General features: G+C 39.2%; 1 protein-coding gene across 1 annotated transcript in view; it reads left to right on the forward strand.

Moving 5' to 3' along the window:
- Nucleotides 1-14,999, forward strand: part of MYRFL (myelin regulatory factor like) — a 49,060-nt gene that overhangs the window by 12,441 nt on the left and 21,620 nt on the right. The window contains 8 exon segments of the mRNA XM_035901695.1: nucleotides 1,563-1,630; nucleotides 1,725-1,983; nucleotides 3,387-3,478; nucleotides 5,302-5,449; nucleotides 8,640-8,835; nucleotides 10,071-10,147; nucleotides 11,428-11,538; nucleotides 12,126-12,216. Coding sequence (XP_035757588.1) covers nucleotides 1,563-1,630; nucleotides 1,725-1,983; nucleotides 3,387-3,478; nucleotides 5,302-5,449; nucleotides 8,640-8,835; nucleotides 10,071-10,147; nucleotides 11,428-11,538; nucleotides 12,126-12,216 — 1,042 coding nt within the window.

Below are 14,999 nucleotides of genomic sequence, written 5' to 3' on the forward strand. Positions count from 1 at the left end.
CATTTATTCTGTATTCGGGTTTCAGCAACGCGTCGAGATTCTCGCGGGTGGCAAAAGCTCAGGCTTTATATATTGGGTCAGGAATGGTGTTTGGGGTAAAACACGGCTGAATGGCTTGTGTTCTGCGAGGAAGGAGGGGGATTTTTGGTTTGGCTTGGTTTTGAAGCGTTTCTTTGAGGAGATGGTTGGGATGGACCTGTTAGTACTTTCTGTTTTTAATTCTTTTGTGGTTTAGAAGATAGAAGATGCTAACTACTGGTCCCCCACTACGTTCTTCCAAACGGAACCAGGTGGCCAAGAAGGCCAACAGCATCCTGGCTTCTATCAGGAATGGCGTGGCCAGCAGGAGCAGGGAAGTGATCGTGCCCCGTACTTGGCACTGGTGAGGCTGCACCTTGCAAACTGTGTTCAGTTTTGGGCCCCTCACTACAAGACACTGAGGTGCTGGAGCATGCCCAGAGAAGGGCAACGAAGCTGGTGAAGGGTCTACAGTCCAAGTCTTACAAGGAGCGACTGAGGGAACTGGGGTTGTTCAGCCAGGAGAAGAGGAGGCTGAGGGGAGACCTTATCGCCCTCTACAACTCCCTGAAAAGAGGGTGTAGCCAGGTGGGCGTCAGCCTCTTTTCCCTGGAAATGGGTGATAGGACGAGGGGAGATGGCCTCAAGTTTCCCCAGGGGAGGTTTAGGTTGGACATTAGGAAAAATTCCTTCACTGCAAGTTTTGTCAAGCACTGGAAGGGGCTGCCCAGGGAAGTGGTGGAGTCCCCATCCCTGGAGGTATTTAAAAGATGGGTAGACAAGGTGCTTAGGGACATGAAAAGACTTGGCAGTGTTAGGTTAACGGTTGGACTTGATCTTAAAGGTAATTTCCAACCTAAACAATTCTATGTTTCAATGATTTGTGTAGGTTTGAAAAGAGGGAGAATAGCTTGTCCCCTGTGGAAACGCCAGGTTAAGCTTCTAGATCTGTTTGGTCAGCTTGTAAAAGCTTTTGTTTCAAACTGGGCAAGTGCGCTTCCTACCTGTGTGGCAGCTCCTCCCCTCCACCCTTGGGCCACCTCTCTGGTGAGTTAGGTGCTAACATGGGACCTGTCAACATCTGACAGTGGCTGAGAGCGCTTTGGCCAAACAAAGTCTTAAGAAATTGACTACAGTTAGTGGACAAAGAAGCTACAGATCTTTACCCTGTTGTCTAGAGAGAATCGTTTTAAAGCCCATGTGAGCTCTGTGTATTCAGAGCCGCTGCTGGTGTGCCCAGTGTCCCGTACCTGAAGCACGGCTTGTGGCAGGAAGGAGGAATGAAGTCAGTGGGTCCTAGAGGGGTGTTTGGGCAAGAGCTGGCAGGGATGGTGCCTGGAGAGTTGGAGGGCTGTAGTACATAGTCTGACAACACGCAAGTGATGTTGCTCCTGTGAGAAGGGGCAGCAACCACAATGAGCAGTGCTTCCTGAAGACCCTTGTCAGTAGCCCGGTGGTCCCCCTCCAGCTGCTTTCAGCATTGCCTTGTGGTCGTCCTCCATGTCTCCTCCTAGTAGAAATTAAAATCTCTTTTTCATCCCTAGGCAAAGCCAGTTGCCAGACTCCCCACCAGACTCTGGATCAGAACCATGTTCTCCGCCACAGCTCCAGAGTAGGTCACATGAATTCTGCCTCTCCCAAGCTCATAGGAAGGTCTCCAGCTCCTCTTCTTTCTCCTTATTTTCTTGTCTGTTTACTTCTTGCAGCCACACGGTACAACACTACGTGGCCCAGTGGGCTCCAGCCTCCTCTCCCATGCCCGTCTGCTGTGGCATCCAGCAAGCTTCCCTGCAGGTTCATGGAGCCTTACTCTGACCCCGGTGCCAGTGGGCATCCCTGCAGCATCCCCCAAGGCTGCTGTCTGAAGACAGGAAATGCTGTGACTCCTTGGAATAATTCTACATCCTCCAGCTCTCTGGGTTTTAATTATTCATACTTTCAGCCAAACGTATCTGAAATGTCTGGGTAAATGATAAAGTTTTTATGCAAAGGATGAGACAGATAAAAAAAAAAAAAAAGTAGAGCTGGTATAAGGCATGCTTTAAAAGTGGTGTAAAGTCCCTGTGGGTGTAGGGTTTTCCACAGGATGGCAGTGTTTAGACATTTTTGAGACAGTTGTGGTTTAGGGTGTGTTAAACATCTTGATTGAAGTTCAGACTGGAAATAGGAATGGATTTCAATTTCTAAAACGCTAGAAAGTTAAAGAGGGATCAACAGGTGCTTCATAACTGGATTATAAAAACATTCAGGCATTTTGCAATACGTGTTGCAGTGATTTGTCCCTAAGGGTCTGGTAAGTGTTCTGACAAGTAGTATGAGAGAAGAAAAAAACATTGTCATATCTATGCAAGCAAGTGAAATGGTATTAATATACCATCTGCCATATTCACCCACCAGCACACTGTGGATGCTTAATTATTTAAACTACACTGGCTAGTGCAAGCACGCAAACATGATACATAGTAAGAATGAATTGACTGATGCATGCCAGAGGGGGTCCTCTCTGGTTATGGGGAGAGAAATATGAATTCAGCAGTGTTAGTCCTAATCTTGCAGATGCTCTGTCCTTGTCTCTTCTTCTGTACAGAGCTCAATTACATGTTACTCATGATGTGGGGGAAGGAAGCTGCACCTGGGTTTCTCAGTGAAGCTATTTGTGTTCTTTATTTGTTTGTTTTCCAGTAGAAGGTGCCAGTTAGTCAAAATTATACTATTTTTTTAGGGAATACTTTAGTTATTGGAACTTAAGATGCAAAATGCTTCTTAACCAAATGTGGAACTTTTGAACAAACCCGGAAAAACAGTAACAATGTGGCGGTGGGGCTTTTCTTCTGCTTGTAGAGAAATCTTAGTCTGAGTACCTACCATGCGATTGGAATAAGGTTTTTTCCCTTTGCACAAAGGAGCATTTTTTGAAATCTCAGTTTCTGGGAAAGGCAAAAATTGTTACCCATCAGTTGCCCTTTGAGATCTCTTCGTTAATGGATTAGTTTAACTGCGACCAGTGTTTTCTGTGTAAGAAGGAAAGTGAGTTCATGCTTGGTGGAGTACAATTATTTAAGAGAAAGCTGTGATTTTAATGCAAATATGAGGGGACAATAAAACTGTGCCCACACATGCACTGTGTAAATTTTCAAAGAGAGATCAACTTCTCTATTCGTACGAGATAAAAAACTAATTTATGTTGTGGAAGGAAAAATTGCATAATTCAGTTCTAAAGAGACAACAGCAGTCTCCTCCTCCCCACAAATCAGAATCTGGGTAACAGTACAGTTAGAATGAGATACCTGGGTATTCTCTCGTTATGATTCTGTAATGTCTGCATTTATACTTATAAATGAGTAATGTAACATGTATTTTTAAAAAAGTATTTCTGCAGCGTCAAGCAAAAAAAGGAAGCTCTCGCAATTACTGGGAGATGCCACTGATTCTCCAGTCCAGTCTCAGGACTCCAGACAAGGTAAGCAACTGTGTGAAGATGAAATTTAATGTTTCATACCATAGACAAGTAAATATTTTAAGAGCACAGCTCCTGCTGGCTCTGAAAAGGTAGTGATATTAACAGTCTGTACTCATTTATTAGGTTTGGAGGAATTTACCTTTTTAGTGTTTTTAAAAAACAGGACCTATTTATATTTGGCGAACAGAGAGGAAGTGTTAGAGGTTCATGTTTCCTGAGGACATTCTGGGCACAATATTCTGCCCTTCTCCATGCGTGAGCCTGCAGTGCACAGATGATACCATACTCTGCTGACTTTGCTTGGCGCTAAATTGGCTGTCAAAGAAACAGTCTTGGGTCAGCTTAACAGGGAATTAATGTGGTGGATGAGCAAACAGATTGCAGTCTCCCTTTATCATCTCAAATCCATATTTTTTCTATAAAGTGTATCCATGCACAGGCTTGGTAGAAGCTGTGTGTTCTTTCCCACCCCTTCCCCAAATTAATTTGGTTCATTGTTCTATCAAGATAAAAATGCTAAGCTTATACCAATTGATACAAAAAAAGCTTATCAGGCGTGTACAGAAATGGATCAGCTTCTGTGAAGCGTGAGGCTCTCTGTGAGTGAACAGTTTGTAATGAACAGTTTATCTGAGGAATTTCACCCTTGTCTGTTAGTGGAAAATCTGAGAGTTGCTTGTTATTTCTTCAGAGTAAGTTATTTTTAAGCATTAAATCAATCTTTTAGAACACTTTTAATGAGTAGCAACTGGATTTAGTAGGTTACGTGTCCTTTGGTATCTGTTATTTGATCAGTGTTACTTGATTGTGATTAGTCCTCTAAGTCTATCACTGCTGGAAAGAGACGATGATGAGCAGATGCTTCTGTATCTAAAATTGTTATTGCTGGTTTTAATACTTAAAGACACAGCTTTGAAATATGCTTTCCTTGGGAGTCACTGTTAAAAAAAAATCTCACTGACACACATGCTTTTGGACAAAGAACACAGACATTGGTAAAAATGGCATGGGGATCACTTAGAAATGAGGTGTGCATTTCTTTGCTGTGAGGGGTTTTTTTATATTTTCACTCTGCTGTGTGTCAGAAGTGGAGGACTGCAAATGAAGCTCGGGCCTGAAATGATTCTGTAGGCTCTTACTGTGCTGCCACTGGCTGTGGATGGATCTTAGTTTCTATGCTCAGTGACAGATTTTCTCTTACTGCACTCCATTTATCTGTCTCTCTTGCCATATTCTCTTCTGTCTTCATGAAATGTATAATATCTCAGAGAATTATGGTTGACCCTGTCTATCTCAGAATGCTATAACATATAGTCAGAAGGCATTAACCAGTCAACCAGATGTAGCAGTGAATGTGCTTGCTATAGGAAAACTGTGCCTCCTGCTCTGGGACGAAGTACCTGTTGCAGTGAGTTGGAGTATATTCAGTTTAAATCTGTAGTAAAAAGAATGTGAGACATATGTAATTAGTTTGCTTAATTGCTTCTTGCAGTGTTGCAGATTTACAGTAAAATGCTTAGCTTTCCCTCCCCCTCCGCCCCCCCCCAAGGAAACCATCCATCCTTTCGGAGAGAATGAAAATGGGAAGTGCTACTTGCGTAATATTTTGCAAATCAGGAAAGCTGAAAAATGTATTTTCTAGGTCAAGGGAGTATAACACAATCTTTTGGAATAACTGCAAAGGGCAATCAGATTTAAATATATATGTAACATATTTGTGCTTTATATGTATGTATATATTTAAATATATTTATAAAAACGTTTATGCAGGATTTTTGGCTAGTTGCAAAAGTAATAACTGAATTGTCACTATCTTTCTACAGCAACTGTTAAGGACTGTGCTGCTGAAGTGCAAGAATATGACAGTGATGGACAGAATGCAGCTTTGGAAAAATGCTGTCAAGCTCTAACATGGCAACCGTATCAAACTTCTCAGTGGAACAGCTTATTTAACTCCAATTATGAAAAACTGTAAGCACTGATGTTTGCACTTGGAAAAGGTGGTTTCTTGGAGGGTTTTTTTTTTGCTGGTATTGTATTTTTGTAGGAATAAATGACACATTTGGCATCCCTTGTTCTCACTGAAAATAAGACTGGAGAAGGAGGTATAGCAGGTGTGATGGAATATGAATCTGCAGATGTATCAGATAAGTAGAACTTTAAACACTGGTTCAAATTCATGCCAGGTTTTCTGATTCCCCTTCAGGGATTTAGGGGCAGAAGAAAAGTGAGTTTAACTTAAAATAGCTGTTAATTTTTGTTTCTTTTGTCAAGCATGTTGAGCATATGGCACCTTTCCCTCTAATGGCCTAAATCGTTGAAGAAAAATGGAAATAGAAGATACCTGTATTACTTCTGGGCTCATATAACCTAAGTCATAATAACTGTAGACATATATATATGATGTGCAACTGTTTAGTCAAAGATTTAGAGTTTTCCTGTATAAATCAGAACTGTAAATAATTTTTTTGCCACATGACCTGGCGAAGGTCATTCCAAGTTCACTTTACATTCCTGTTTTTCTCCATTCTAGTATTTAGTGAATGATCCCTTTTAACCAAAGCCCTTCTACAGTGTCTGGTTTATTCCCCAGGACTGGTGCAAACAATTTGTCACTGTCTCTACAGGACTTAAATAGCATAGTAAATTTTATTTTTCCACTAGCCCAACCTGCTAAAAGCACTTATGGGAGTTTGGAGTGTGTCAGAGCCATTGCTGGACACTGGCGTTCCCCGTTTGTGCACAGTGTAATAGGGGCAGTACGCATCTTGCTGTGTCCCACACAACCCTTCTCCTAAGGTACTGACATGACAAGAGCAGACAGCTCGGTGTTCCCACTTTTCTATTCCTTGGGATGGGCCAAGAAACCTCCAGCTGTGTTTTGTGATGTGAATTGTCACTCTAAATGGAAGTGGCTTCCAACTCCTGTTACGCTTTCAGTCAATGACTACATTAAAGCTGTGAGCTGATGGTGGGAGATTGCTCTCCTGCTGGTACCCAATTATTTGTTGGTTCCCATATAGGTAAAACTGAAGTTCCAGACTCATGTTACTTGGTGGCTTGTGTCAACAAAGACAATGTGATGCTGAGCATTGAAGCATCCAAATACATGTGCTGTTACCACTACTATGGAAGGGGATTGAGATATTATTTGCAGAGGAAGTCAGTGTTACTTTTAAGCGAGGTTAGTGGCAGTGCCTTTGTTCCAAGGTGCACTGTAATTACGGTGCACTGCACAGATTTTCTGAGTAGTGGTCCTGTATTCTGTTAGCTTCAAGACAGTCGCGTGCTTTATCACTGCTCAGTGTAGATGGATTGGTCCTGTACCTTGAAATGGCTGTGCCCACTCTAAGGACATTTCTCAGGTTAATTATTATTTTCCATTTTATTAATTCAGTATTTTAATCTTTTGATTATTTGATTTTCACAACAAAATATTGTTAGCTGAGGTAGATTCATTAGAAAAGGTTACCTTTAATTGTAACCTGCATTGTATCTGCTGGGCAGTTTTTTAGCCCCATGCCCCATTACTACTGTGATTGGTGGGACTTGATTCCAAAGATGTTGTCTGAAGGGTCAAATTCTGAATAGAAAGAGGAATTCGAAGTCTATTTATAGTAGGGACACTTGTGTCACAGAGATATCCCTTGCTATCTAAAATGTCTTCAAGTTTTACTGTACTGGTTGGTAAGACTGACCATTCTTTGTGCGATCAGATAGAAATATGTATTGGTTCTTAGTTACTGTAAATGGCGCACTTGGAAAATTATAAACACAAAACTCCTCTTTGGGAGTCATTGTTCCAAACAATTCAACTTGAAGAAATAGAAATTTGTACTTTTGCTTCTCAATCTGCTTGCATGTGTAAGCAAGTACTGTGAAATTAAGACTATTAGCTAATAAATTTCCTTTACACCTAAAACTGAAAAACAACTCCTTTTCCTACTATTAAATACACACATGTACTACATAAATAAAAATAATTGCCAGCTGTAGGAAGAAACTAAAGAAGTTTTGCTTCTTTAATAACGATGGTTTGAGGAGATGGCAATAATAATTTTAAAAATGAGTTAACAGATCACTTAGTAGTTTTGAAGTAGTTACAAAGTAGTTTTCTCTTTATTCCTTGTCCCAGATAACCGGTGATTTTTTGAAAGGGGCCTTTTGTTCGTAATTTATGAAAAGATAATAAAGTCTGTACATTTCTTGTAATGTCTGTACGTTCCTTGTAAAGTCTGTACATTTTGATTTTTCCAACTAATAATGTGTAAACGAATGGATGAGTTCTGAAAAGCCATCTTCAGTAATTGTGTTAATGAGAGGTTCTCAGTAGCATCAGACAAGATCATCATTATCAAACTTTCATTAGCAAGAAAAGCCAATGCCCATGTAAGAGAACCTTGCCATGTAGTCCTATTATTTCAGAATTATCCATCACGTAAATTAGAGGACTGGAAACATTGTTGGGATGGCGAATTCACTGGCTCTCTTGGAAAGATCTTTTGATACCTTTCCTTGTTTGCTGTGAAGCATAAGGACAAAATACTCTTTGGGTGACAAATTAGCCCTTTGGATAAATAGAACTAAGGGTTTCCTTAGATGGGGTAGGATGGACAACATTATAAAGGAGGGTTTTATCATCATCTGGCCAGAGGGTTGGTATCGATAGCTTTTTTTTTTTTTTTTGCCTGAGTAGAGCCTTACTTGAATTCCAGCAGCTTCTGCAGAAGCACTTGGTGTGGGAATTTGGGAACAAAATAGGGAGTCTTGCTGACTCATTAGCACATTGTTGTCTGCAGCACTACTTCAGCACTCTTGTTAATAGCGACTTTGTAATGAATGCTTGAATACACTAAAAGGTTTGGTTGTGCTTTTAGGTGAACAGAGTTCCTCTGTACCAGACTTGTGAGGATTATGGAAGCTTCTCCACCTCTGGTTTCTAAACATTTCATGCTTCAGACTAGAATTAGCGTACGCTTTATATGCATTTTCATTTCTACACCTCTAAGAAGAGGTAGTAGTGGTGATTGTAAAGATGTATTTTGACTCCCATTTGTCAGTAAACTCAGACGAATTTTCAGACCGCATAAAAAATAGGAACTCAAGATGTCACTCAAATATGCCTATACTTAAAAATTGCTATTCTTTCTTGTTTTTGTAGACCTCCTATAGCATATCACATTGTCACAGATAAAGGATTTAATTTTTCAACAACAGATGATGCCTTTGTGTGCCAGAAGAAGAATCATTTCCAAATCACAGTCCATATTGGAATCACTGGACATCCAAAATATGTCAAAACTCAGCTGGGGGGGAAACCAATAGAAAAGTTTTACTTGAAAGCTTTTGGAATAAAGGCAAGTGTTTCTCCTTTTTGTGATTATTACTTTGAATAAGTTAATATGTGATTATGCATAGAATAAGGTAAATAATTTAAATGAACTCTTAGTCATTTTTGACCAAGAACTGACAAAAGAGAACTCTTTTAAGTGACTAGTGACTACCATGTGGAAGTCTTTTGCAAAAAAGTGATGCTTTATGGTTGTTTATGCTGATATATGCTGAAAGACATCATGTTTGCCTGTTTGCCATGGTTTCACTGATTTCCCTCTCTTTGGCTGAAATTTTGTTCCCTCTGTGGGCAGGGCAGGAGCATCATCTGGTGTGTAAGTGGCCAGTTTACCCTATTGGTCAGAAAGATGTGTTGGAAAAAAACAATTCACAAAGCAAAGAGCAATAATCAAATCTGTTTTTCCTGAACAGTTCACAGGTAGAAAACTAACATAAATTCTCCTTTTCTTTTTGCTAGGCTTTCCGTTTTCATTTTAACCAATTCACAAAGCAAAGAGCAATGATCAAATCTGTTTTTCCTGAACAGTTCACATAAATTCTCCATTTCTTTTTGCTAGGCTTTCCGTTTTCATTTTAAGAACCAAATTCTTCCCAGCCACTATGAGTCCACAAGCTTGCATAAACAGTAGTAGTAAGAAATTTTAATCTTTCTGAAAGATTTTACCAGGCTTTTTACTTAGTACCAAAATGCAGTGATTTTAAAAATCCATGTAGCTGTTTTATGAGGCAGTTATTACCAGTTTTGCTTAATGCATTCTAATGCAGGAGAAATTAGTGAATATTACTGTCATCTGTTCCCATCTGAAGCAAAGCACTGCTTGGTACCATTCCAGAAAGGTACAAAAATTTACATTAAAATAAGTTATGGAACTACCTTGCATAGGCTCAGTTCTCATGTTAAATATATGCATTTATGCTTTGGGATGGAACGAACCAATAACAGTCTATATTCAAAGCACTTTTTTTTTTTTTTTTTCAAATTAATGCATGACTTTTCCTTTTTTTTCCCTTTCAAATTACATCCACAGAATGATTTGGGGCTTCAGACTAGCTGGAACACAGCACTGTCAGCTGTCAGTTGATCAGGAGTCAATTGCCATGTTACTTTCTATACAGTTCCATGATAAATGAGAGAGATTTCATTGTTTCAGACACAATTTGCCTATTCATTTCTGTTGCAAATTTTATGCATTTGAAAATGTAATATTCTTGTTATTTTTGAAAATTCTTTTCTTTATAGGTGGAAGCTCCAAATCAAACAGTTGCTATTGAACAGTCTCAGTCAGATCGAAGCAAAAAACCTTTCCATCCTGTTAAGTAAGAATTTTGAGAAATCTATTCCATTTTATTTCAATACCTGATTGGTCAGAAATGTGAAGTAGTTCTTTCTTGGAAACTTATAGTAGCTCTAAGCCAGTTTTCTGATCTTTATCCTAATTCCATTCTGGGTGTGCATATAGAATCACAGTGGTAATATATACCTGGTCTCCCTTCATCAAGGAAAATTTTCAGCAGCTTTACAAATGGGTTAAGTATGCCTATCCAAAATATTTATATTCAGCCAGCAACACTGCTGTATGGTGTTTAGAGCTGTGTGGCAGATGCATTTCCCATCTTAAGAAACGTCAGTAATGTTTGTGGTCTACATGGGCATGAGTTGTATTTGCAACGCTTTTAAGGGGGAGCGTCTCTGCTAGAAACATATGTGCAGCTTCTCCCTGGAACTCTCTGCCATTCTTCTGCATCTTAACTCACTGGCAGAATCAATGTTTGTTCTTCTGGTATAAGTGTCTTCTGTTGGAGCTGTTCTGTTCTCTATAAGTAATTAAATAAACCAGAAAAAGATAAGACAGTGCCAAGTTTGACAGGACAGTGCTGGGATAAAGACTGCAATCTATAATCTGCAAAAATGAACTTTGAGCTTGGGAGAAGAGGTCAATTTTCGCTTAATTACCTCTATCATGGTATTTTTCTTCCTTTGCATACTGAACAATAGATTCTGGGTGTAAATTGTTTCATGGGTGATGATGGTGTAGTTTTCATTTATACAGGATGAGAACGCAGTCAGTGGACTGTTGTTTTCTCTGTGGAAACTCTTGTACTATTTATCACTTACAGGAGCAGCGTCACTATCTATTGAGACATAAGTCTACATTTTATACTTCCAGACATAAAAATTAGGTGCAGGTGAAAAAAGGGACATGCAGTAAAATTTATTTATTTTAATGTGGAAATTCAGATCCAATAATAAGCAATGTTACCCTTTGCAAGCAACAAATACCCATCATATGGAACACATATGGTTTTATTATGTTCAAGACTGTGTACAAACAGACCGAGAAACACAAGACTTCTGTTACTGAGAACAGTTTCCCACTGCTGGTGCTTTATCCTGCTTGTTTATCTCCTTGACATAGTCACTGTGTTTTTAATGCATTTTTATAAACCAGGGTTACTGCGTTTTTACTGGGGTTCCTCTGTTTTTCCATTTGTAATTTTTTCTCAAAACTGTTTTAATGAGTTTGAAGAAATCTGGCTTGAGCCGGGTTGATCTCCAAATGCTTGTTTCCCTGATCTTCTTTCATCTTCTGTTTTAGAGTTGATCTGCCAGGGGACCAGGTAACTAAAGTAACTTTGGGAAGGCTGCATTTCAGTGAAACAACAGCAAATAATATGAGAAAAAAGGGGAAACCTAATCCTGACCAGAGGTATTGCTGTATCTACTTGGCCTGTGTGTGTGAAGTGGAAAAGAGAAGGTCTGAATGGACCTTAGAGTGGAGAATGGAGCTGATGTTTGTGAAAAATCTCAGCGTTACCAAATGCTGTGATTTTTTTTTTTTTTTAATTTCAAACTCTGTGATACTTGGTATCTGCTTAAAGGCCTTTCTTCTAGAGTTACAGAATGATATGAGAATAAAAGAAAATATCTCATCCTCATGGTTAGACATTGTTTCAGGAAATCACAGCTAGAATGTTGGCTGATGAAATCAGGCAGCCAAAAACCTAGATCCTTTTCTTATGGGAAAGGAAAGGTCTTCGTCTTTGAGTCTTCGTTACTTAAATTTGTCAAAATTACTGTAATCTTTGTTCATTTTCAGTGATTGTGGGGCTTGAAAGAGCATATTACTTGAGAGTAAAGGAAATATTTTTTCTTTCATATTGTAATGTATTTAAAAAAATGTTCTGGCTATATTTTTATGTATCAGTAATAGCAGTTGCATTTAAAACATTTTATTTTTTTCTGTGAGAAGACATTACTTCAATTATTATCTTGATTAAATCAATTTCAAATTAGATACTTCATGCTGGTAGTTGGACTGTATGCTGTCTCTCAGGAACAATTCTACCTGCTGTCTGCAAATGTCTCTGAAAAAATCATTGTGAGGGTAGGTAGAAATTTATATTACTTTCATGTGAAAAGTATTTACAAAACTGTTTTGATATTCACAGCAGACTATGGGGGGGGGCAATTCTTGGGCATAAAATTTAACATTGAATCAAAAAGACTGAGGACAAAAAATGACAGTTGCTTATTGTATGAGTATGTTGTTATCTTTTAATTATTGGGATTTTAAAACATTAGAAGTAGACCTATAGAAGAATTCAAAAAGAAAGCTTGTTGTGAATTCCAATACAAAATACGCTATTTTCCCAGACTGTTTTTTCTTTGAGGTGAAACAATTTCCTGCACTTGCCAGGAATTTGGTAAATGCTTTTATAGGCTAGATGCTTCATTTTCAAAGGAGAATGAGAATGAAAAAAATTGCAAGGAAACAAGGTCAAGCAGCTCTAGGAAGATTAAGACCCATGGCTGCCCCTTTCCAGCGTGTTTCCAGAGCGTCCTGACTCTTAATTTCATGGTTGTAATATAGGTTTCAAAATAGAATAAGGAAGAATAGGGCTCGCTTCCTCATGATCATTACATTTCAGTCCTCTGATCCACATAAAGTTTTCCTTTTAGTTCTCAGCTTTAGCCTGCAGTTAGAGTTAGACTTGGAAGAGAGAAAAAACCCGGAGCGCTATTGTACTAGGAGCTATGGAGGGTTAGGAGACAGAGAAAGCGCAGAGTCCCAGCATGAGTGGGGTTGCAAGGGGGCTGCCAAGGGAAGGTGCGGGCTGCCGAAAGGCCTGGCCCCTTTTTCGTGTGACCAATAGCTGGTGGTTAACATTGGAACTGGGCATATTTCTGAGGTGAAGATTATGTTTAGGGCATAGAAAGATAAGAAATGCATAGGTGCCATGTGGTAGGGCTGCAAAGGGTGGTGAGGGTCTCTGGAGGATTGCAGTCCTATCTTTCTAAAGTCCTAACTTTTTCGTGTGAGCCAATCGAGGAGCTGCTTCTTGTTTGCATTGGGTCTTTCTAGTCTTTGGCTTATGGTGAGGAATAGGCTTAGCATTTTGTTTCAGAGTCAGATAAAACCAAGAGCTCTATTGGATTAAGTGGGGCTGGGAAAGGCCTCCTAAAGAAAGGTGAAGACAGTCAAAAGCTTTTAGTCCTGGCATCGCTTTTTGAAGGCTGTTGCTTGGGTCCTTTTTGGCAGCACATTGTCTGCCTGGGCTTATGGTTACAGCCTGGTTTAGCGTTCAGGTTTGGAGAGAGCAAAAGTGCAAATCCCCAGTCTGTGAGGTGTTGCACAGGGGTTCCCAAAGGAAGGTGAGGACTTCCAGGTGGTTTCAGTCCTGGCTCCTTTTTCCTCTAGGCCATAATTTCATGTCCTCTTGTGCCATAAAACCTCTTCCTGCAGTTAGGTTTTTGGAGCGCAGTGTGGCCGAGGGCTCCTTTCTGGGTGGAGCTGTGAAAGGGCTTTGAAAGCAATGTTTGGAGTTCAGTAGTTTTCTGCCCTGCCCAGTTTTATCATCCTGGCTGTTGCTGTGGGTTCTTTTATCTCAGACATGGAAACATCGTGTTTGTATCATTCCTGCATATTTAGTTCTTTTTCTTTTTTTGTCTATTAATTTCCACAATACTGCTTTTGTCTGAATATTTTTCTGCACCTATCAGTGTTACAAAAATCATATCCTTATGAATTTGAGAAAGCTGTTGAATTTTCACATTTGATTCATCCTTGGGATTATTGTTACTTTAGAAGATATGTATTTTTGCATAAGATTTAGAAATTTAAATTTTTCTACCATTTTTAATGTTATATTCTTTGGAAATTTCAGTGAAGGGAGGGCTCCTTTGATGTATGTGAGACAGTTTTTTATTAGGCAACCCGGGAATGAGATTTTGCAAACCTGACCACTATTCCAGACAAAGAAAAAAGAAGGGAGAAAAGCAGAAGGATCAAGAGGCTGTGATTTGAAGTGGTGAAAACAGGAAACCTGGAAAGAAAAAAAAAAAAAAAAAAAAGTCGTTTTCCAGATGTCTGACAGGGCTTCAGTGGCAGGGTACAGTGAGCCAGCCACTGGCTACCTTAAAGTGGCAAAGCTGTGCAAATGCACTGCGAGAGAAAGCAGCTCATGTTCTGGCCCTTTATACACTCAAACGTAACAGAACGAAGCTACCAGCTGAGTAGTGGTTATCAGGCATATCAGATCATGCTCTAATTGTGGCAAACAGTGGTAAGTGCACAGCACCATGCCCTCGTAGATGGCAAAGCCTGGCTTCTTTAAATGAATGCAAACTTTTAATAGCGATCATACTTTTGTTCAGACTCAAATTTTAAAGCCTGAATTCAAAGTTTATTAAAAAACAAAACAAAACAAAATTAATTACTGAGATCAAATGCCTTTTCTAATTATATATGCTCCATTATTTTTTCGGTGTTCTTTGAAAGACCCTGTTTCCTTGACATGAAATGTCCAATATGAGTTAATTTTAAACATTTCAGAGGATTTTATGAACCACATGTGTTTAATCTGTGCCTTGTTTGCTCTTTTCTGATTTCCAGCCTTAGCTAAAATTTGCTGGTAAATAAATAGTTATGCAGCATAATGTCAAAGTTAAAATTTTGAAAGCTTTGGATATTGATAATTGACCTTAAGGTGATAGTAAAGTAGAATTCAAGGGAAAAAACAATGAGGCCAATGCTGTATGGGTAGAAATACTTACTTAGAAGTGACTCCGCTCTATTATTTTCTGTTGGTGTGTTAGAAAAGCTCTTGAATACAATTTAAATATTAAATATTTGGCACTTCATTTTCCCTGAATTCCTGATGGAATAAG

This window comes from Egretta garzetta, unplaced genomic scaffold, assembly GCF_000687185.1.
Source record: "Egretta garzetta isolate BGI_Z169 unplaced genomic scaffold, ASM68718v1 scaffold68, whole genome shotgun sequence".
In the NCBI taxonomy this organism is placed as follows: Eukaryota; Metazoa; Chordata; class Aves; order Pelecaniformes; family Ardeidae; genus Egretta; species Egretta garzetta.